The sequence below is a fragment of the Protomyctophum bolini genome, assembly GCF_963924005.1.
Source record: "Protomyctophum bolini genome assembly, chromosome: 1".
In the NCBI taxonomy this organism is placed as follows: Eukaryota; Metazoa; Chordata; class Actinopteri; order Myctophiformes; family Myctophidae; genus Protomyctophum; species Protomyctophum bolini.
This window is the reverse complement of record NC_137862.1, coordinates 46,328,181-46,352,860: the sequence shown is the minus strand read 5'-3', so window position 1 is coordinate 46,352,860 and position 24,680 is coordinate 46,328,181. Positions and strand designations below refer to the sequence as shown.

The 24,680-nt window shown below is 41.5% G+C and overlaps 1 protein-coding gene across 1 annotated transcript in view; it reads right to left on the bottom strand.

Annotated features, from left to right (window-relative positions):
• Nucleotides 1–24,680, bottom strand: part of furina (furin (paired basic amino acid cleaving enzyme) a) — a 98,836-nt gene that overhangs the window by 48,859 nt on the left and 25,297 nt on the right. The window contains exon 3 of the mRNA XM_080767287.1: nucleotides 5,217–5,315. Within this exon, the coding sequence (XP_080623413.1) occupies nucleotides 5,217–5,315 (99 nt within the window). The remainder of the gene's footprint in view (nucleotides 1–5,216; nucleotides 5,316–24,680) is intronic.

Sequence of the window (24,680 nt, the reverse complement as noted above, 5' to 3'; positions counted from 1 at the left end):
TTCATCAAAACATTTAGAGACAAACAAATAGACACTTCTATGTAGTTAAAGAACAGAACAGGAATTCATCATATAGGAAGCGAAAAGGGAAAAAAAGTATATATACAGTAAGGGGAACAGGGGGATAAAAGAAAAGAAAACGAAAGACAGAGTGTAGGGCGCCTGCACACAACACCATGCGTTGATGCCATGTGTGCAAATGTGCAGGCACCCAACACCACGTCCATACAAAAACATAGTACAATCCATAGTACAAAGACAGAGTGTAGGGCGCCTGCACACAACACCATGCGTTGATGCCATGTGTGCATATGTGCAGGCACCTCAGGATGACTTGAGAGCTGCTATATTTCTTCCATTTATTACAAAAGGATATTAATCACAGGGCACTGCCATAAGCACCCACTGATTAATTAGAAAGTTATGCACCAGCGCACATCATGTGAAATGTACTGCATCACATTATCTGTTCTGCTTCAACCAACATCAGTGAACTCCTGAAAACGCTGCCTGCCTGCTCACTCTCCAGTCATGTCTCACTCTCCAGTCATGTCTCACACTCTCCAGTCATGTCTCACTCTCCAGTCATGTCTCACACTCTCCAGTCATGTCTCACACTTTCCAGTCATGTCTCACCCTCCAGTCATGTCTCACTCTCCAGCCATGTGTCACCCTCCAGTCATGTCTCACGCTCCAGTCATGTCTCACCCTCCAGTCATGTCTCACTCTCCACTCCAGTCATGTCTCACCCTCCAGTCACGTCTCACTCTCCAGTCACGTCTCACCCTCCAGTCACGTCTCACCCTCCAGTCATGTCTCACTCTCCAGTCACGTCTCACCCTCCAGTCATGTCTCACTCTCCAGTCAGTTCTCCAGTCACCACTATTCAGTTGGAATTTTAATGACAGACAATTAAGAAATATTTAAAGTGACAAAACAAGGGATTACATTGAGACTCTGACACAACAAACGGTCCCGCAGTTAGTAGATAACATCTTCATAAATGTCTCCGCAAGATAGAAATCATATTTAGAACATACTGTAGCACTCAGTCTGTTCCTTCCACCCCCTCAACACGCCGTTTCTTTCACAGCCTGAAACCAGGATATGATTAAGATAAAGGAACAGGGTAATAGCTAAGGTAAGTGGTTCAATATACTGTATGGCATCTACACTGATGGCACTGCAGTGTTGTTTTTGGGAGAACCTTTTGATTTTAGTTTTAGTCTCTTGAATAGTTTTCATTTAGTTTTAGTCACCTGGAATGTTTTAGTGTTAGTCTAGTTTTAGTCGACTAAATGTCATAAGATTTTAGTCGACTAAATCTACAGTTGATTTAGTCGACTAAAATGTATTTTGGCGAGCCTTGATGTTGTCGTAATGACTGATTTTACACTTGCTGAAAATAGCAGATCTACAAGCTCACAACGCGTCGCAGTTGTGACCCAAGTGTAAAATGACTTATACTGGATCTCTTGTCCACTAGTCCCTGCCTAACATTTTAGTCTAGTTTTTATTTGTTGATGAAATTGTCTATATATTTAGTCTCAGTTTTAGTCATCATAGCTTAGTTTCCATTTAGTTTGTCAGTGGAAAAAGGTAGCAGACGATCATTTTTCGTCTTAGTTTTAGTCGACAAAAACAACACTGCTGGGTTACAGGTCTGGTAAAATTCCTACTACTACAATAATTATGGCATTGATACAATATTAATTAATTCCCATTAGAGAACAGTCCAAGAGAAGGTGGTCCATAAGAGAGGACGCATTTACTGTCGGTCCAAGCTTCAGATCCTGGTCCTACGGGGCTGTCATATCCAGGGCTTCAGATCCTGGTCCTACAGGGCTGTCAGATCCAGGGCTTTAGATCCTGGTCCTACGGGGATGTCTCATAGCGAGGGTTCACTAAGAATCTTCAGTGACTCCCCGCTATGAGGCTGGCCAAGCCAGGCTACTGTCAGAGCACATTGTGTAATTAGAGAGCCTTTGAACAGATCCTTTTGTTTTGGACTCCTCTGTCCGACTTTAAAAACTACAGGGCCGTTTCTTAACGGAGGAATCAGGATTTTTTTAAAGTCGATTTTTTCTTCTTCTGAAACAATGGTTTTCACGGTTATTCCATTTAATTCGCTGAAAGTCAAAAGGGGAAATGAACTGCCTGTTGATATGTTGGTTGGTTGGCGTATTGTTTACATAACAGGGATCATGTACAAATGAGAACAATTGCAATGCAATCGTAGTTCCAGTAGTAAAGAAATAAACTGCCAAAGTTCTCTAAAAATAATTTAGGGTGCACTGGTGTGGGGAATGCCCCAAGGCGCTTCCTGGGAACTCTTGATTTTGAGAGGGGGGGGAGGCAGCAATCCTGGTGGGATTGATAACTGACCTGAGACCAGGCAGGAGAACTGAGAGGGGGGGAGGCAGTAATCCTGGTGGGATTGATTAACTGACCTGAGACCAGGCAGGAGAACTGAGAGGGGGGGAGGCAGCAATCCTGGTGGGATTGATAACTGACCTGAGACCAGGCAGGAGAACTGAGAGGGGGGGAGGCAGCAATCCTGGTGGGATTGATAAAACTGATTTGAGACCAGGCAGAACTAAAAGGGGGGAGGCAGTAATCCTGGTGGGATTGATAACTGACCTGAGACCAGGCAGGAGAACTGAGAGGGGGGGAGGCAGTAATCCTGGTGGGATTGATAAACTGACCTGAGACCAGGCAGGAGAACTGAGAGGGGGGGAGGCAGTAATCCTGGTGGGATTGATAAACTGACCTGAGACCAGGCAGGAGAACTGGCAGGACTTTCTCCGAGGTGCTCCGGGGGAGAAGGAATTCAAAAACAGGAAATGGAGCTTGGGTGGAAGAGGAAATCCCAAACAGGGAGGTGAACGTGGGTGTGTCTCTTCTGCAAAGAGCTGTCATGATTCAACCAAAAAAAAGGAGAAAGCTCAAACGGTGGTTTTCCCAACATGCACCTGCTCTGTCTACACAGCAGCAAGACAATCAGGCCAACCGCACACTGTGCAAATCCCCAGTGTTCATTTAACTCAGGAAAGGTTACATTCGTACACTCTGTGTATCGTATAAATGGATACATTAACATGAGGATTGTATAGTGTCTCTATAATCAGGGTTCGCTTCTTCTTCATTTATTTATTTTTAATCACCGGAGGTTTTACATTAAAGTCCTCAGTGCTGATTTAACTTTAAGAGTGGAAAAATAACAGGATGGACCAGCAGGTCTATTTTTTACTGTGTTAGGTACACAGTAAAAACAGACCTGGTCCATTCTGGTATTTTTAGGCTTATACTACTGAACAATATAACTTCAATCGCAAGTTACAATATTATTCATCAATTTTCTCTAAACTTAGAGATAATTATTATTGGCACATCATTTAACAATGGAGCCTCATTAGGCTCATTAATTGCAAGCTTATCTCCTCACAGCCATTTGTATTGCATGACTAATTAAAACCTATATATTTTAATGCTGTCTTTCTTGAAAGAAAACAATTATTGCTCAAGATTAACCCTTAGACCTCAGCTAAGCGGCTGACACTGTACATCATGACACTGACACTGTACATCATGACACTGACACTGTACATCATGACATGACATGACCGATCACCTGATCCGATCAGGACAACCCTACAATACTGGGATGCCAGGTTGAAGAGTGGTCACTGTACGACATTCTTTTCTCCCTGTACGTGTTTCTACATCAACCGTCGTCAACACAACGGTCTTTCCGCTGCAATGGACATTGACATTGTAAATATGAAATGAATGCTTAAACATGTAGCTACAGTAGGTGTAATGTTAGACACCACAGAGGACATGTAAACATGAAATACATGCTTAAACATGTAGCTAGGTGTAATGTTAGAGACCACAGAAGTAAACCTTTCAAGCCTGTTTTCTCAACTCGCTGTTTCTCTGTAAGACGTGCCCTGAGGGGCACTTCTTTTAGTTTATACCGTTTTCCCACTGCATGTAGAATTGATTTTAAAGTTGTTTTGAATCAGCGATAAAGCACTACACAGGCTGACTCCCATCTACATCTGTGAATCACTGCATCACCTTGCCAATACGAGATCTCTCAGACCTTCTGACAAAGGCTAAACAGAATATTTGCACCGCAGCTTACAGTATATCCCCATAATGTTACGCCACTGGCTGAAAATATTTCAAAAATGTCCAAAAACGTAAGAAGCATTGTGACCTAGTAACAAATCCATTTCCGCTTCAAAACAAAAAAAACATTCTAAACAATTTGACAAATTTAGAAACGTGTCGCCTGTCCAAAATAGGGCCCAATATAGGTCCGCCATGGTTGAAGTGGTAAAGTTGTTAAATCAGAATAGACAAGCAGAAGGAACTGGTTTTTAGAGTGGTCCATGTATCTGGGGAACATGTGCAGGAGCCTCCAGTCCACCCTTCAGCACTGAGGTAAGAAGTAAACGGACAGGCCAGATGCTGTGAGCTGTCTCGGGCCTCCATTAAAACCGGGTGATAAATGTGAGCCCAGGGTTTGGCTCATTGCCCTGTGGTTGTCAGCTGACTGCATTCCCCAACGTTACTACCTCAATGGTTGCTTCTCGGATAGTGATGAGGCACCTAGAGATATGTTGCACATTACTGTAAAACTCGGGCCTACAATACATATGTGCGACAGTCAGTAAAATGGGACATAAAATGTACATTTCTTAAATGTAGTAGATGACACAACTCTGGAAGAATCATCAAAGTTACAAAGTTGTTGACCGGAGTCGTCCTGGCTTCTATAATGAATTGCATTTTTATAGCGCTTTTCCAAGTGCTCAAAGCGCTTTACAATGGTTCATTCATTCATACATTGGGAGGTGAAGCGGCGAACAGTCGACGCCAGCGTCCTCACTTCCCACATTCACACACCAATGGTGGCGAGCTCACACCGACCGACTCATTGGAGGCAATGTAGGGTTCAGTGTCTTGCCCAAGGACACTTCGACATGTGGACAGGAGGAGCCGGGATTCGAACCGCCGACCCAGGGCTCATTGGACGACCTGCTCTACCTCCTGAGCCACAGCCGCCAACTTCTAGACTTGGTCCCCTCCTTTTTCCCCTACTACAACACCAAACGTCTTCACCTAAAATAGCCAATCCACACACTGAGTGGCACATTGGCAGGGGGAGAGAGAGGGACTCTAGCCAGAGCTTCAGTATGACTTACCATGGGGTCTGTCTGTAGACGCACTTGTGTCCCTCTGTGATCCGACAGTGATCTCTTCACCAAGGTACGATGCCGGAAGTGATAATAATCACCGAACACCTATAAAACACAAAGACAGGCAAATTTGAATTTTTGTAACTGCAAGTCAGTCACATCCAATGGATAACACGTGTGTATAAATAAGGTGTGTATGAAAGAAACAATCTGATGCACAATTATGATCGCTATACTGAATCAGTTACATACAGGGCTCCCGACAGACACTGGCATTGAGGTAACATTTTTAACTGCTCAGTAAAACCCTTGTTTCATCTCAGAGGGTGTAAAATGGATTGCTGCAGCAGAGACCAGGCTGATGGCATGCTCACCGCCAGCTGTTGCAATCATGATGGACATTGCCTTTAGAGAAGATCACTGGACACAGTGTACAGGGTAAACAATCAAATGCTTTCTATAGAACGAAGCGGAGATCCGGGCACACTCAAGTGTTAAAAAGGAGGAAAACTTTATTGAACCGACATGTTTCGACCTATACGGTCTTCATCAGGGCTGCTCAAATGCTTTCATGTTGACCCCAATCATTAAGTCAGTGAAGAAAATACGGACGTTGCAGAAGGGTCACACAGTAAAACACGTGCACATAATATCCTGTAATCTTCTGCAGTCGATATTAAGAATTCTGTACTAAATTAACAACAGGTAGTTCAGGGTCAGAGGTGGGTCAAAGGGTACATATGACCCAGGAGCAAGGCCCAGGGCAGCCCATCTATTCATGACCACGTTTCATCATGAAGATGGACGGGTCCGACACAAACCAGTTTCATTTGGATGGCATTGGTTTGTGCATCATGCGAGAAGGTGTGCATGCTTTCACACATCTGAAGAACGGATTGATCTGATGCACGTTATTCATGTTCACTCACAGCAAATTAGCTGGCTAATAATATGGACCTAATTTGCAGGACAGTAGCCAACAAAAAAACACACACTAGTCTCTTGTGTGTGTGTGTGTGTATACACTCATGTGTCACATTCCAGGCATTGCCTGAGGGGGGTGTGGGGGTAATCATTTACTATTCTGTGCCTAATCGGCCGTCACGTCGCCCAAAAAGATGAATTGTTTTATCTTTTCGGGCGACGTTGCTCCGCCCACTTTTCGACCATCGTCTGTTCGCCTGCTATCGCCGGTAGTTGCCGGGTCCCATAGACACTAGTAGGGTCCCATAGACAAATAATGCACTTCGCCTGGCTGTCGCCCGCTGTTAAAACGTACTGTAAGACAAAAAGGTCAACACGAGTGGGCCGTCAGGCAACCAACTATCACAATGGTGGTGCAGTTTTTCAAGGGCGGTTGCATGACATGAATATAAGTGGGGGGGGGGGGGGGCTAGACAAGGACAAGACATGATTATCAACTCAGGACATTCAGCTGTTCACCTGGCACTTAGAAAGGGATTGTGCTCCATGTAATGGCTGAGTCAGAGCCTATAAAGGCTCTGAATAGTCAATTAATGATTTCAGTAAAGAGAATTGAGTTGGATAAATCAATGACATTAAAAAAGGCTGGTGCCTTAATACCAATCCTTTCAAGATAAGGAAAAAAGGTGATTTCATTCTTGCAGTGACTGGGCGAATATAATGTGGCCTGTGTGTGTGTGTGCGTACGCATACGTGCGTGCATGGCATTCAGTGTTGTTTTTGGCAGCAAATTTTGATTTTAGTTTTAGTCATAGTCTCTTGAAAAGTTTTCATTTAGTTTTAGTCACATTTTAGTCACCTGGAATGTCTTAGTGTTAGTCTAGTTTTAGTCGACTAAATATCATAGGATTTCAGTCGACTAAATCTACAGTTGATTTAGTCGACTAAAATGTGTTTTGTCGGGCCTTGATGCCGTCGTAATGACTGATTTTACACATGCAGAAAATAGCCGATGTACAAGCTCACAACGCTTTGCGCTGCTACGCGTTGTACATCGGCTGCGAAGTGTTGTATACTTGTAGATCTGCTATTTTCAGCATGCAACCAAGTGTAAAATGATTTATATTGGATCTCCAATTGGATATTGGATCTTGTCCACTAGTCTAGTTTTTATTTGTTGACGAAATTGTCAGTAGATTTAGTCTTAGTTTTAGTCACCATAGCTTAGTTTTCATTTAGTTTACATTTAGTTTTCGTCAGTGGGAAAAGGTAGTCGACGAACATTTTTCGTCTTGGTTTTAGTCGACGAAAACAACACGGGTGTCATTCCTGCTGTCCAATGTAGAATGTTGGGTGGGGGGGTGTCCTGTCCACTACACTCGTATGTTCCCGTTTAATGGCAGTGAGTCAGCCAGGGTGACACATGCAGCCACCCACGTCAAACACGGAGGCTAGAACCAAGTGAAAAGATGACACATTGTACATTAAGATGCCATTCTGTGCTGAACTCACAATTGCAAAGGGTCAGTGTACCATGTATGCGCACGCGTGCGTGCGTTGGTGAGAATGAGAGGGATAGCACCTATAATAGAGCAAGACTGAAGCTAGCGACAAGCAAGCACTGCATGTAAATTGAGCAAAAACGCTGACACGCGAAAGCTTTAGGGAGGCCACAGCCTCTGTTCTGAAAGAGACAGCTATAGGAGTGGGCGGCATTGTGTTAGTCCAGATAAGAGACAGGGAACTCAGGCCGGGCATCAATCAATCAGGTGTCGATTGGCGGGGTCAATTAAGTCCCGGAATCACATTAACACATCACCAATGACAAGAGATCAACTTCTAAACAAAGCACCGAAGATTGATTGAGCTGGAACATTTTGTTCAAGCTACGCCAAACAGTTCAGCGATCCGAAAAGGCAGGGCAAAAAAGGCTGCAGAACATTTAGTAGTAGTACCATAGTTTTGTACTTTTCTGGTCTATGAATTTAACATTACTCTAATACAGGGGTTCCCAACATGTGGGTCGTGGCCCCTCAGGGAGTCGCCAAATTAGTTTGGGGGGGTCACCAGATTATTTAAAAAAAAGAAAGGAAATTAATTAACTGCATGTCTGGAAAATGGAAATGAAGAGTTTACATAGTACATGCATAAGCTTTCCTTAATGATTCTATCTGGTTTTGGTATTTATTTATGATGTATTCTCTCTATTATTATGGTTATTGTCGCGGCCAATTTGTATTGGTGGCGGGGCGAGGGTCGCGAGACATGGCCAAAGCATCTCCGGGGATCCCCGGCCAAAACCGTTGAGAACCCCTGCTCTAATAGAACCCAATTGTGGTTAATTAATAATAATAATATTCAAATATGTCTTCCCTGTGTAGGTTTCTTCCTGAAAGCCGAAAGCCTTTGAGTCAAAAGGCCCAATAGAAACACACCACTTATACCACCACAAATCATATATAATAGTATAATCATACTATCTCTGATGATCATGTTTTAGGGAGGGGGGAGATCACGGCACTCCGTCTTTAAGCTGCCTTTAGCTTTAATGCTGTACACTGGGGACGGAATTGGCACGGAATTGCTATGCTGCCACTGTAATCAATGGAACCCGGCTACACCGTGTGGTGCGCAGGTTGTGTGTAAGCTCCGTGCGTGAATCTATTTTTCCACGTGTCCGCGGGGGTTACGCAGCCCTTCGCCTCGCCTTCAATTTAACAAAAAAAGACACATATATTGGGTGCAGCCACCTCTCCTCTCCGCCCGTGGTGCGGTTCTGTTCCGTCCCCAGTGTAGCTCGGCCGTAACAATGATAAATACAAGGAAGCAGAAGCACATTAAGAGGTATTAAAGGGATGAATTGTGCCAAAACCAGTGGGGGAATCATATGTGAAGCTTTGAAAAATAATCTGTCCTGCATTGCAGAGAGTAAAGGTCAACTAACAGCATGGGATCCATTAACACCAGAACACCTGAGTGCAGGTTGGAATGCAGTCCAGCCAGTAACCACGCATACATGCATTTCATTCTCATTGTTTAAAAAATAATAATATGCTGTCTAGATGTCTGAATGGCTCAAAGATAGATAGATAGATAGATAGATAGATAGATAGATAGATAGATAGATAGATAGATAGATAGATAGATAGATAGATAGATAGATAGATAGATAGATAGATCGTGTTACAAGCAGGCAAACGTTTTCCAAAATTACATCTACACACAAGATGTCTCACAGACCAGACAAGGCCTAGTTAGGTCTCGGTTACAATGTCCTTGACGTCTGAATGGCTCAAAAGATGTGCATTGACTCTCAGCTGGCAAGAATTCAAGCAGCATACCGTAGCAATTCACTTAGAAATGACCTATAATCCCTCGAGTACAAGTCAAGAGATGACTTCACACTCTGGAGAATGATTTCTTTCAACCATAGCATAAAATAGATAACAAATGGAAACACACTGGATGCTCTCATGCACCCATGCAGCAACGCAAGTCTGACAGTCAAAGAGCCCCAAACCTTAAGAGGCCAATTCACTCCAACTGTAAGGAACAAGAGGAACAAGCCTTTTTTCCCACCATTACTTAACTGTAGTGTAAACCCATCCCTGTGCCACCAAATGGAACGAAATGTAAGAAGCTTTATTTCCCATCTACTCTGAAGAGCAAGCCTGCAAACATTAAGTTGCACCACGGGGAAAAAAGGCCATTTATACCAAATGCATTTTAGATTAGCAAAATGTGGAAACGGTTCAAGACTGGTGAGTGACTTACAGATGTGATAAGCAGGGCTCTGATAGAGCATGGCACAGAAAAGCCCAATTAGTGAAACATTGATCCATCAGCTTTTTCTTTTTTTTCTCCTTTGGTTTTTTAATCAGTTTGTTGTCTTTTTTGAAAATGTAATAATAATGTAAATATAATAAAGAAAACTGTCACCCATCATAGACCCGAAATGTTTAATTGTCTGTCATTCACAAATATCAATGTCAACAATAGTACTGCATTTCCTGGCTGGAGCATCATTTAACCCCAGGGCATCGACACACCCTTCTAAAAATAATTCACCAACTTTATGATATAAGGCAGCCTCCAACACAGATGCAAGGGGCAAACTGCAAACTGCAAAGTATACCTCACTGGCAGCGGCAGCTGGACCTAACCAGTAGTTCCCTTTTAATACCACAGCAGGCCACAAAAGAGTGCCAGATGGGTCCGTAGTACTCGGTACAGCTGACGAATCTGCCTGCCATAATATACTGTACTTCCTCATCGGTTCTCTCCTGAAATCACATTTCCACTACAGCGGTCACTCTCTCTCTCCTTCCACCTCAAGCTTGATTGATTCTCTCGTATTATTTGAGTCACAGAGATTAGAGTAAGCTATGCTACAAACGCCTACATTCATTGTCTCCACCAGGCCGAAGGCGTGGGGGGGGGGGGAGCATGTTTTGCCCTCCGTCCGTGTGTCCGTCCGTCCGTGTGTCCGTTAACAGCTAAATCTCCTGCACTGTTAAAACCCTGTCGATGCCAAACTTTGCACACACACACTCCCTGGATGCCAACGATGAACCTCTGCCCCAAATTTACCAGAACGGCCTGTTATAGCACCACCATGACATGACATGACATGGCATGACATGGCTGTGACATGGCAGCTTGTCACATTTTAACCTATAACCGCACCGATCTGCGTGAAGCTTTGCATGCACACTCCCTAGAGGCCAAGGACAAATCTTTGACCTGCATTTTTCACATCTGCCTTTTAGAGCGCCACCAAGAGGCCGACTTTTGTAAAAAAAAATATACATATTACCCCTCAAAATGATGTCCAAAAAACCTGCACATCGTTACACAGTATCTCTATAGTCATGTGCTCAAGATGGATCTGACCAATATTTCCTATTCCATCCAAATTTGCCAACATTGGCTTTGTCAATTTGTAGTCTTTTGTATTCTTCTTAACTTTTAATCTGCTTAATCAATGACCTCTTCCATACAGGAAAGGATCCAAAATAAGCCAGCTGGCTTCTTCCTTTCCTTGCATGTTTTTTTGTTCATTGATATGTACAGTATTGTCTATTTTCTATAACTATGTGCTAAATAAAAAAACCTAAACCTAAATAAACCTAAACCGTGGCTTCCAAAGTTCGCAGGATTGGCCTGTTTTGAACAAAAAGCCTCAAATCATGAACGCAGCGTGCAATTTACTTGACCTGTCCCCCGAGGGGCACTTTTTCTAGTTTAGTCTGAAACTAAAGCCTCACTTCTCATTTCTATGCCACAGAGATGTACTCAGGGGTGAAAGGGTCGCCAGTGTGCACTTGTCCAATGCTGTAGCATCTGGAATGAAGCCAAACCCAAACTGCTGCAGCTCTCTGCCAGATAAACTCAAGTTTAGGAACCCTTATAAGGTCCAGCTCGCGCATTTTATCCACATACCAATCCAGTTTCAACAACTTACTGGCAATATTCCTCTACAATGCTAGAAAATGGCAACCATTATGCACAGTATCGTGCCTTGGTAGTTTTGAAAACGGCTGAAAGAAATTTATTTAATAGTGCTGAAAAGCCCAATTTTGCCACAAAAACAAAGGAAAGCCCACTTCTCTAAACAATAGCTAATAAATGTCTTAAACGTATGTATTGTTGCTTAATGCCTTATCAGTCTATAGTCTCTTCTTCCACTTTACTAAATGGATCTCAATGCTGTGCATTTGACCAATATGTTAGTGATTCAGGGATTTAGGCTATTCTAGCGACCTCTATAATCCACTGAAGATGAAAGTCGTCAATATAATGGCCTATACATCCCCATACGTACCGCAAGTAGTGTGTTGTGTTTCAAAAACAGTTAACATAAATAATACATAGAATGATATTGTTTTTGGTAGCCATACAACCTAACAGTTGATGCCATAGACCTGAAAAATAAAAAAGGATTTTGTAACAAAATGCCAGAGGGTTAACCTTTGCTTTTATGAAATATGTGAACCACTTGTTTTACCAGTATGACCACTTTAAATACGGTTTATACTTAAAATAACAAATAACCGGAAATAGGCCATCTACAAGCTTACAACATGTCGCAGTGCGATGCGTTGTAAGCTTGTAGATAGCATCTACATAATGGTCCGGCATCTTCTTTTGGTTCAGTCATTGAGAAGTGGCCCACAGAACTGGTTCTAATATTTGGACTTAATGGAGCTACAGTATACAACTCAAGGTTCTACCAAAGTTGCACATCACATACGTTTTGTTGCATACTTTTAGTTACAGTACTTTCTTAGTTCTTGGGAGGTTTTTTTATCCAGGGGCCAGTGATTAATGACTATACAAACATATGTGACTGTTTTAACTTAGAAATCCCAACAGTCCAGTTTGTGGCCCACATCATTTCACCCGTATATGTTCATATTGGACATGGATATTTTTATACAGCCTATTAAGTAAGTTGTTGGTGTTATGTTGGTGTGTCGTATATATACACACAGTATTATTAACCCATTTTGGGTGGGAACCCCTTTTGGTGTTTTAAGCATCATGTTATAATTTAGCTATTGAAAAATAGCAGATCTACAAGCTCATAGCGCAGCACCAAGTGCCGTGCTACGAGCTTGTAGGTCTGTTATGTTTTACTATCACTGACATAGAAACATGAGGTATTTCAGAAAACTGTCAGGATTTAGAAGATTTTTTTTTTTTAATTTCGACGTCGGGCCTAAATTGGTTAATAAAAAGGCTATATGAGATGTGCCATGAAATTATCATGAAACCTTTCATGTCCAAACCTACATGCATGTGTATTGTGTATATGTACACGTGGGACTCTGGGGTATTCAGCCATAGCATACTGTACCTACCTAGTCTAGTTCATGGAGTGGATCAGGGTTTAGGGTGAAATACCTGTGGTGCTGAAGGCCTATTGGTGCATGCATGGGGTCGATGAGGACTGTCCTTTAGTGCTGCGACTATCGATCTTAGCGATTATTCTATCGATCTATTCTACATGGTGTAGCTCCATTTTTGAAAATAATCAATAACTACTAACATCAATTACTTCTATAATGGACTAAAATAAATGGATTAGCTCGATCTGTTACATGTCTACCTCTTGACACATCTACGTGCGGACTGCTGCGAGGGTCCAGGTTTAGTCTTGCGTTGCCAGACTGTTGCCTCTTGCAATTTTCAAATGCTTCCGTCATACAGTCTGGCGCAACGGAGGTTCTATCATGAGTATAAGCGATGAAGTGGAGCCTTCGGTTTTGTCCTTACAGTCACGCAAAAAAAGTTTAAAATATATCTTCGTGAACGGAAATGCCAGCTTCCAACAAGGTTGGAAGCTGGTTGAAACAAAGTGGTTAAAACAAAGTGCTGTACACAAAGAAATACTAAAAAAGCAACAACAACAACAACAGTACATAGACAAATCCTTATTCGGATTGTGTAGTTCCATACTCTATATCCGGAGATTGTGGAATAGTTGTCTGGCTACGTGAGACTAGTCCAGGTTAAATTTAAATAAGCATGGGATGACCTCAAATGAGCTAACCCTGTATCTATCTATAGAGTAGCTTCTAATATAGAATCAATAACAGGCAGGTCAATGTATGTAGCTCAGAAGCAGACACCTGTCAAATCAGCAAATGAGTGTCCCATTATTTTCCACTGTCTGTTGCGGAAAAGCAACGTGGCCAATGACCTGATAAGTTCCCATTAAGGACATTTCCCTCTCGGCTATTTACTTCCCTGTTTTGAATCACTAACCCAGTTAAGTGTCCTTCAACAGTACACTGTCTTCAGGCATAAATTAAACCCAGTGAGAGAATGAAGGAAAATCTCATCGACTACTCATACCGAGTAGGGGTTACTGACTGTAAAAGTATCTTTCAGAACAAATTGTTCAAAGAATGGTCTGAGATTGGTCTCATTCTGGATAATTCTTTTTATTAAAATGTAATTTTGTAATATTATTTTGTTCTCCATCAATGTTTGATTTCGTACATAATTTTACATTTTCAAACAGGTGGTCATGTAAAATAATCCAAGAGCCACTTAAAACATCAATGGTTAATGTGACCCTCTTTATTCATGGAGGTGACATTTCTGGAAAACAAACAGCCCTATAAAGAATGGCAGTGGCTGTCTCCGTTGCAATGAATATTTAATGAGTTGTTTTTATTTGGGCTATTATTCCAGACAGAGGGAATGTTGTGTTTGTCTAGTTTATAGTGTTAGGATGCCATAACAGTCCATGAGGAGACCAAGGGTCGAGTTCCACTGGCACGTCAACACTTCTGGTTAATCATCAAATAATCAAGTCAATAGAAACGGGTGCCCATGGAGCAAGAAAATAAAATATTTTGAAATAAACTTCCAAAAAAAAGGCATCAATCATGCAAATTGCATGAATATTCTTATTCTGACCATTAATATAAATTCATAATTAAACATTGTTCAAGAAATACTGTATGATAAAAAATAATCACTATTTGCTGCACGCTCATCAGGGGGTTCAACAGCCAAAAGATGGCAAACAAACAACACAGCTATTATACAAAGTATAAAACATGCACTCACATGTTCTTGTGTAAGCATCAGTCTAAAAACTGGAGCACAGGAACCTGTTAATTGCATACACTAGCTAGGAAATTATATAGTCAACAATCGTAAGTGGTCTCAAGCCTTTATAGCCAGTGATAACAGCCAACACGATGAGACAAGAGCTGACCAAGAAGGTTTTCGCACATTTCAACCAACTAAAGAAATTACAGACTGGAGGGCTTTTTTTTCCTTCTTTTATGGGCGGACACTGCTTCCCTTTATATAGTCCACTGCATGACTATCAACGTCTTAACCCACAAAGACTGCAAAAACCCTAAATGTCTGCCTTAATACAATGACTACAGTCTGGTGGCCTACTTTACGATGCACTAAAGCTTCTTAACAGAGAAGGAAGCAGAGGCTGTTTTTTTTTGTGCAGTGCAATTCTTGTTTGAGATGTTCAGATGTTTTTCATTAAAACAAAAAAAAGGGCAAAGAAAGGCCCTGAGGTCTTGCAAGATACATAACAAGCAACAAAGCAGATAGAATCAAATCGAACCAGTACAAGCTGGGTCTGTTATATAATCAGACACAGAGAACTTCCTTCGTGAAGAATCTTCAGTATTGCACTTGTCTGACATTGCTATCTGGAACAGCCTGAAACCAAACACTTCCCCTGCCCATTCTATCATTCTATTGGGAATTAAAAGTCACAGTCATTGCCTGGACAGATATTCTATCCAAACAGGTCTCCTTTACGTGCAGATGTCTGGAGGAGCTGATCCTCGTTAAGAGTGGAATTCCATTACATCCGTCTGGTTCATAAACCCGGTGGGTTGAGGAGGAGGGGAGATGTTAACTTAAGAGAGCGTCACAGAGAGGAGATAAAGTTAGAGGGGAAATAAATGGGAGACAATACAGTACGGTATGCTAGAGATTGCATAGCGCCATGGGTGCAGTTCTGTCACAGAGAAGACCGTACTGTGATTGCTTTTGAGACCTTAAGAGAATGCCACTGCTGATCTCAAATATAGAACTATGAACTAAGGTACGACTTTTTCTGATATTCCTGCTTTGTGAAATGAGAAGGATGTAGAAAGTCGCGCTAAGAGCTTGTAGGTCAATGGCAATTACATATGATTTTCGGGGCCCTTGACATGAAAACGTTTGAGAACCACATTCTGTACATTCTTTTCAGAAAACTGTCAGTATTTACAAGGCATTTGTAGAATCGTCCTCAGGTCTAAATGGGTTGTAATTAGTTGCTGAAAGATCTCCGGCAATGGTGTTGAATGTTAAGTACAGTACTTAAGGAAATGTACCACTGGAGTTTGACATGCATGTGACAAGGTCATGAACCAGATTTGAACCAATAACACCGCAAGCACATGGCATGGTCCTCAGCCCACTGTCGGGAACGGGTGTGCATGAAGGAGGTTAGATTTAGGGTTTGACAGGATTAATTAATTAATGAGTGCTGATGAATAAACATGAGCAATAACATTAATGCAGGGGTGGGTCATACCCTACTATAGTGCAGATTTCAGCATAAAAATACATCACAGATATTTTATTTGATCTCATGAGTCATGACATTATTTCTTACAAAACGGTTGTTTGGGAGGTTTCCAAACTCCAGATCGAAGAAGGCCATTAAACCATTTAGACTAGGTGTATATACTACAGTATACGTTGTTATACATTTTTTAATCCGGGAGCAGCCTGTGTCTCATTAGTTGTTGATATGCATATAGCAAAATATAAAAATAAATATATAATAATAATAATAATTGAAGGTTTTCAGAAAAGGTTTTAGAAGGCGTTTTTAGAATCCACCTCAGGTCTAAAATGTAGACATGCCATCTTAAAAACCTCTTAAACCATTTAATGGTTTAAGAGGTTTTTAAGATGGAACGTTGGTGAGAGCCTATAATGTCTGAGATGTGTAACTTGAAACAGGCGACTAGAGAAAGGTGACAGTGGGTTAATGGTGACAGGAAAAGTGCTTGGGAGTTTAGACATAGAGGTCAAGGACAACAGCCACTGTGACATTGTCTACATTTTCAAATAGGAAGACAGTTCCATTCAGGATAGATTAACAATCTAATTAATCACCAGTCACTTCCATGGTCGATCTTGTGCTCTCCCGTTTAATCTTTTCCCCTTCTTATTCTTTCTCTGTCTCATCCCCTCTCTGTGTCTCTCTCTCTCTCACACACACACACCACACACACACACACACACACACACACACAGATGATGATGATGATGATGCTAGAGGTGACAGGCCAAGAGGACATATCACTAATGAGATTAACTCATCTACGTTTATTTTTACCCACGCTGCCCACTCTACTCTTAATATAAATGCATGCTGGATAAAAATACCAGTAGAGTTCATCAAAGCCACATGGAGCACCACAGTGGCTCACTGTGGAGAGTACAGCCTCTAATTGTGTAACAACTTCCATCATTACTGATTAAGTACCAACTCTCCATGTAGAACACTTCCATCATTACTGTGACCCTCCACAGAGGGACAAGTACCAACTCTCCATGTAGAACACTTCCATCATTAATTTGACCCTCCACAGTAGTAGCTATATCTCCAAGAGCTCTTTTTGTGTGCTGGGTTTGATCCCTTGTTGTGAATGTGATTCAATTGCAACTGAAGTGTTGCAATTCACCCTTTGTCAAGTCCCGCAACGTGGCTCTTCGCACCCATGTGTTGCCGTTCCGTGGTTGGACAGAAATCCTCTCTCTCCATCCACTACCGTTGAAATAACGTGTTTTTTCAGTTGCTTCGTATTGATATTCTGTGCATTCAATTCTTATTTAAAACTTGGTGTCAGTAAAAAAGGAACATCACAGGTGCAGCATGATGACTCGGCATATCATGTTTGTTTTTTGTTTTTTCCAAAAATGATGTTTTAGCAAATTCAACATAAACTAGACGGAACCAGGGCGGAAAAAGGCAGAAGAGCCTTGCTGGTTAGTCAGTCAGGGACCAATCAGAGGGCTGACAAAGGGTGAATTGTGCCCAAGCAGGACACTGACTCGCATCAATTTAATTTTTTTAATCTACATTACCCTAATGTACTTAAATTACTAAACTGGTGCATTTCATTCCTGTGTTTTCAGTTTAATTTAATGACAAATTATATTAAATTAAATGAATTCCCTTCAGATGTCCAATCAAAGTGTAGGATAATGGGTGGAACCTCAGACTCCATGGGTGCCACCTTAGGCCACCCGTGGACATGCCACTGCTTGCTTGCGGCATTGAGTGAGTCACAGTTACCCAACCTCATCGCAAAGCTGACAACACTGAAGAAAATCCTCCGTTAATTTGAGATATAAATGGATGGATAAACAAATGGATTAACACTGAAGATTGTAACACTGTGGCAATAATACATCACATAAAAAAAAAATACAATCTTTGATCCTCCTCAGGTTATTGAGAAAGGAAAGAATGGCCACAATAGAAACTCCAACACACTGATGCGGCTACAATCTTTTAACAGATAGGAGAACATTCCTCCAAGGGTGTTTTGTTTCCGGCATTACCATGGAGATGAAGCTACAATGATAAAAATCACTTAGGGATTCTATTTGGGTACGGTGTGGTGTCATGTACAGTAAGAGGAGATCATGATGATAAGCCCTCATCAACTCAACACTTTGGCCCCAATTTCTGTCTCATAAATCCCCAGAACCATTATGTGGATTAACAATCTCTCAAAGCAGGCTGGTGAAAAGAGGAAATGCACATGGCGGCATGATAGACTTTACCGCTTTCAGTTAAATCAACCACAATAATAGTTGAAGATTTATCCTCATAAATACTTAATGCTTTCTTTTTTTTTTCCTACAGGCCATAATCCTCCACAATATCCCCAAGGCACACCGTCTGCAGTTTCTCAGAGGGTATGCACCGAGCACTTCAAGCTACTCAGGAAATGGAACCTGCAAATCCCCGCGTACGGATGACTGAGTGGTTTATCAACTGTTACTTATCCATTGTGACCTTGTTTAAGGGAAAGGCTCAGGCTTTTTTGCTGTAACAGAGACAAAGCTAAAAGAAGGAGAATGTGAGACTGAGAAGGAGCGCAGTCTCAACGGTGTGCACTGTGCGCTTGTAAATGACAAGATGATGTGTTTGATGATGAATGTTTATGCTAATAATGCGCTGGAGGGAAAAATATATTATAAGTCCTCTCTAAAATCCAAATTAAATTAACCCATTTTGACCTGAGATCAGATTCTACAGTTTTCTGAAAAAGCTATGTTTCTATGTCAGTCGTTCTTCGATTTAAAAACAAATAGCAGACCTACAAGCTCCGAGCTTGTCGCATGTCGCATGTCCCCCCGCTTCGGATCTTCGGTGTGTCGGAAAAGCGTGCGCACCCCCACCAAAAGGGGTTCCCGCCCAAAATGGGTTAAATACTCAGTACTCTGTAATGTCCGTATTACTACATTCCTTTAATGATGGCTCAGATCCAGGCTCGACACCTCACGAACCTGGCCGAGAGCCAAATGCTGTGGTAATGGCCATGGAGTCAAAGAGATTCATTTTTAAGTGGTGCACATTAAGTAGCTTTGTGTGTGCCTGGCTTGGCTGCTTGGATACCTGTTGTCTGAGCACGGAAATAGCATTTGGTTGGTTTTCAAAACCAAGTGTCCTGTTGTGCAGCCTTAGCTTGGCTAATAAGCCAGACCGAATCAGCCGTTGGCAAAAAGGAATTGCCTGCCGCCGGCCGGACACGACAGTGTGATTTGAGTCTGGGTTATTAGCCAGGCTAGTACAGCCTAACACACACATTAACTGTATATATATATATATTATATAATTTCAGGTGTATCAGTACAGTACCGGCCAGGCCCCCTGGGCGCGTTTCTGGGGGTTTGTATGTTGGATGTTTTTTTTGTTTTTTTTAAAGGTATTTGTGTGGCTTTGGATCCCCTGGCTGCGCCACGGAAGAGAGTAAAGCAGTTTGGTGTGTGAGTTGCTCTCAACTTATCTGGGGCTGAAACCGTGCCCAGATTTAGAGTCGTACTGTACAAAGTGTACATCATAGATCACAGGCTGGCCACATGATGTCCGAGATCCACATATAAGCCAAGCCGTTCCCATCATGGTTTTCATTTTATTTGCACAGTAGTAGTGTCGTTTTGACAGCAAATGTTGATTCAGTTTTGGTCTTTTGAATATTTTTCATTTAGTTTTAGTCACATTTTAGTCACCTGGAATGTCTTAGTGTTAGTCTATAGTTTTAGTCGACTGAATATCATATGAATTTAGTCGACTAAATCTACAGTTGATTTAGTCGACTAAAATGTATTTGTCGAATTAAATTAAATTAAATTTGTAAACAAACAAGCTATACGACCCATAGCCTGAAGGGATGCGGCGCTCTGATTGGTTCAGAAGCACACAGCCTTCCGTTTTAGACTGAAACTTCTAAATAAAATTCCCCAAAAGCCATTGTACCGTGTCATTAAATAATCCACTAGAGGGCAGGGTGAGTCAACTAGATTCAGAAAACTTGGGATAATAAGCTAAATAATCCCCAAAATCGAATACAATCCACACATAGGGGGGACTTAAAGCAGTTAGGGGCTCACCGTCATGCTCAAGCACACTTGAGCCAGGAGGAGGAGGCAGGGATCGAACCAGGACCCTTTCATTTCCTAGATGGCCTCTCTTCCTCCTTCCTGAGACACTGTCGTGGCTATAAACGTTTCAGGAAACAGAGCTCTGACTGGAAGCTCAGGGAAGAAAAGCAGCCAGGGTACTTTTCTTAAATCCAATTTAGACGTTTTATCTGAAAGCGGAACTGACAGAACATCCAGTAACTGAAGGAGCTGTGTGTAGCTGACCACAGTAAGGCCTACTACACAGTACTGCAAGATATTTGGTCCGATTATGTACCTTTTCTGGCTCTTGCCGACAAAACCCCCGATCTGACGCAAGATCTGGCTTTTATCCCAGACGTTTTGCTGTGTAACTGTGAAGATCCGGTGAAGATAATGATAATAGCGCTCGCCGATGCCTTCCCGAGCGTTTCTAGCAGTTTTGATTTGATCTGTCGCTCAAATCGTTGCTTCCAGGAGAGTCCCTGGAACAACATATTTTCAGATGGGGGTCGGCGGCCAAATACAGATAATTCTGGGGGTCCTTGACATGAAATATTGAGAACCACTGATATAGAATCATAGGTTCTTCAGAAAACTGTCAGGATTTACAAGACATTTTTTTGAATTTCGATGTCAGGTCTAAATGGGTTAAGGTTAAGTTTAACTGTTTAAGCATAGTTGTACTTAGGTTACGAACCGTTACGTTTAGCAATACCAGCCTGAGCAGTTCTGTGTACGCCCGGGTCGACTGTGTTTTGAGGAGAGTTTGTTGTTTCCAGTAAGATCTGCACCATGTCTCAACTTTAACTCCAGAACCAATTGCCTCCGCCGACACATTGACACACGCGCTCAGGGGTAGAGTGGCTGGATGGAACCACTCAGTTCCCACAGGTGAGATTTTTTTAATGTTTTTGTTAGACGTCAGTTAAATTAATCTCGTTTATACGTTCATGGCATTCAAGGATTATATGCATTGGAATAAATAAATAAAAATGAATGCATTAGGTCTGGATTGTAACCTGGTGAAATATCTTGTGTGATACCTTGTCGGCGATCAATCGTACAGTGTGAAAACCACAGCCAATTTCAAGAAAGAGACTTGTGTTGTGTGAATCACGATGGAATCACCACCCCCCCCACCACTTTAAGTCGTACAGTGTGTAGGCTGCCCAAGCACAGATCTGACAAGAAAGCTGGGGATGCTCTTTGTGGCATCCCTGCTGAGGTTCAGAGTTTGCATGATACATTATTATGCATTATGCAAGTGTTATGATAAGACTTCTGCAATAACAGTAATGGGTTGATTTCCCTTGGTGGACAGGTCCTGTAGATGTGCCTCACATGCATTAGTATAGGCTCTTTCTATGTCTGACAAACCATGAAAAGGAATGATTTTAGTATAGCAGAATAGAAGAAATGACTCTACTCTAGTTGCCCCGTTAGGGCAAAGAGATGCTCCGATAATCGGCCACCGATCGGAGATCGGCCGACATTCACTCCGATCGGTGATTTACCCCATCTAGAGAAACCGATCTTTTACACTATTTAAGTGGTATACAGTTGTGATCAAAAGTTTACATACGTTTGTAAAGGACATACTGTCATGATAGTCCTGCCTTTCCAATAATTTGTTCAACTCTTATTTTTCTGTGATTGGTTGATTGGAGAAAATACTTCTTTGTCATACAAATACATCTTGAATTTATTTGTATTTTTATGAATGTTTAAGGGTTTTCTGAAAATGTGACCAAATCTGCTGGTTCAAAAGAATACATACAGCAATGCTAATATTTGGTTGCATGTCCCTTGGCCATTTTCACCCCAATTTGACGCTTTTGGTAGCCATCCACATTGTTCCACAAGCTTCTGGCAAAAAACTAATACTGTAATAATAATAAAAATCACACCCCTGTGAAGTGAGCAGTGCAACTGCAGTGCAATTGCAGTGCAATTGCACTGCTCACTTCACAGGGGTGTGATTTGTATTATTATTACAGTATTCGTTTTTTTCTTATGAAAGCAGAGAGTCTTCTGTTTCATACGGTATATAGTATGTACATGTCGCTATAGGCCTTATTTTGTGAATAATAGTTCTTCAGGTCCATGCCTTCTCTAAAGTTCTCTCTGGTGAGCGCAAGCTGCATTCAATAGCCAATTACTGACAAACTGTACATGGGATCAATGTGTATTTGTTTCCCTCCTAAAAGTAGACATTCAGGGCTTTCATTCAGTGTGTAGTATGTATATGATATTATTTGTGTTCATTTTTATATCTGTCTGTCAATGTCTGTCAACTTCAACCTTCCATATCTCTGCTGTTTTTTCAAGCGAGCAGAGTGCAGGCAAAAGCAGGTGTTAGAAAAAGGTCAATATCTCCAGAATGGAAGATGGTAAAATCATGATTTTTGTTTAAAATTGAAGTGGACAAGTTAGGCTTTCTTTTGATTTATCTCGCTATAAGAGGCCCCTCGCTGTGGGCCCCTAAAAAGTTCAAAAGTCCAATGTTAATCGCTTAGCACCACCAGGCCTGAGCTCACTTTAAACTCTAGCATACAAAGTATTAAACAATTTTTTGCACAGTTGATCTTGGGACCTGTAGCTGACTAGAAATGACTTTCCTGACTTGTTTAAGTCTATTATTCGCTTTTTCAGATCCATGCTGAGCTCCTTTGACTTTCCCATTTTATTGTTTGTGGGTTGTGGCCAAACGAGCCCTAAATAAGGCTCAGAGAAGTGAACAGACCAGAAGTAGTCAATCATAATCACTCAGTTTAAGTTAAGAGGCCATGCCACAAAGCTAATTTGATTGACACAACTTTCTACATTACCATATGGGACATAATATGTATGCTGTATGTATATTTATGAACCAGCGGATTTGGTCACATTTTCAGAAAACCCTTAAACATTCATAAAAATACAAATAAATTCAAGATTTTTTTGTATGACTAAGAAGTATTTGCTCCAATCAACCAATCACAGAAGAATAAGAGTTGAACAAATTATTGGAAAGGCAGGACTATCATGACAGTATGTCCTTTACAAACGTATGTAAACTTTTGATCACAACTGTAAATGTCAATCAGATATATAGCATAATATCATTTTGCATTTTTGCGACAGGCCTAAACATTCTCCCCTTCCTCTCCACACACAGGAACAGTTTTGATGTGGGTTTTGACGTAATAATAATTTTGGAAATATTCAAGTTTGCCTATTACGCACAAGATCGGTATCGGCCGATCATGAGAAAAACAATCGGAGATCACCCCCCAAAAAACCTGATCATTGTATTTACAATAGGTGGAAACAAATCTTATGTGCCATTTACAGTAAGCTACAGTGTTCTCTCTCTTCACTTGGCCTGGCTTTGAACTGTAAACAGAGGCGGCTAAGGTCAATGCAATTATTGTAACAGTAGCAGCAATTACTTGGCAGCACCTGGAAGTAAAGTTGACTGCCAAGACCGTCTTATACAATCAACGGTGTCATCACGGTTTATAATGATAATAACACTTTGAATGTGAAGGTTTGTGAAAACCAATCCTGTAAAGAGCACACATACTGGGCCCTGCCAGCGGCGCACACACACAGCCTGCCAAAGGCAAAGTTCTTCTACACGATTTGAAATAGGTAATTTAAGGGAGATGTCAATCAAGAAAGATATTCACGATATCCCCCCCCACCCCCCTTGACAAGAATAATAAATTAGCTCTTCCCAACCACATAATTCAAGATGGATATGTTGGGTAAGGAAAGCGACAGAAAAGTATTAATGCCATCCAGCAGCATAGTAGAAAACAACTCGTGTCTCATCTACGCCCACATTATGAGTAGTGAGTAGCAATCACCATGGTGTCAGTGCATGCTGAACACATGGCTGGCTTTATTTCAGCACCCTGTCAAATCATTCAGAAATGGATGTGGAAAAAGAAGCAGCCAACAATCAATCATAATATGCTGCTGCCGTTGAAAAGACTGGACAGTGTCAGTGTGCTACTGTGCACACCAAGCAAGCACTATGCATGCTGTACATGATGTGTAATAAAGACTGGACATTGTGTGCACACCAAGCACAAGAAATCATGACAACAAACACAAAGGAAGAAGAAAACACTTTTTCTTGTTTTTCTTCTTTGTATAATTCTTTTTTTGGTCCAAAATATTGTGTTTGTTGTCATGATTTGTCACGACTCGAGTTGGCTTTGTACGACGCTAAAAAAAAAAAGTCTTTAAAAAATTACTTTTTGAAATGTCTATGGGAAAAATGCATTGGGAATTATTTCCTGGGCCTGGCGTCGTCATGAAAGGACGCTCTATAAAGAATGGACAGTGTCAGTGTGCACACCAAGCAAGCAC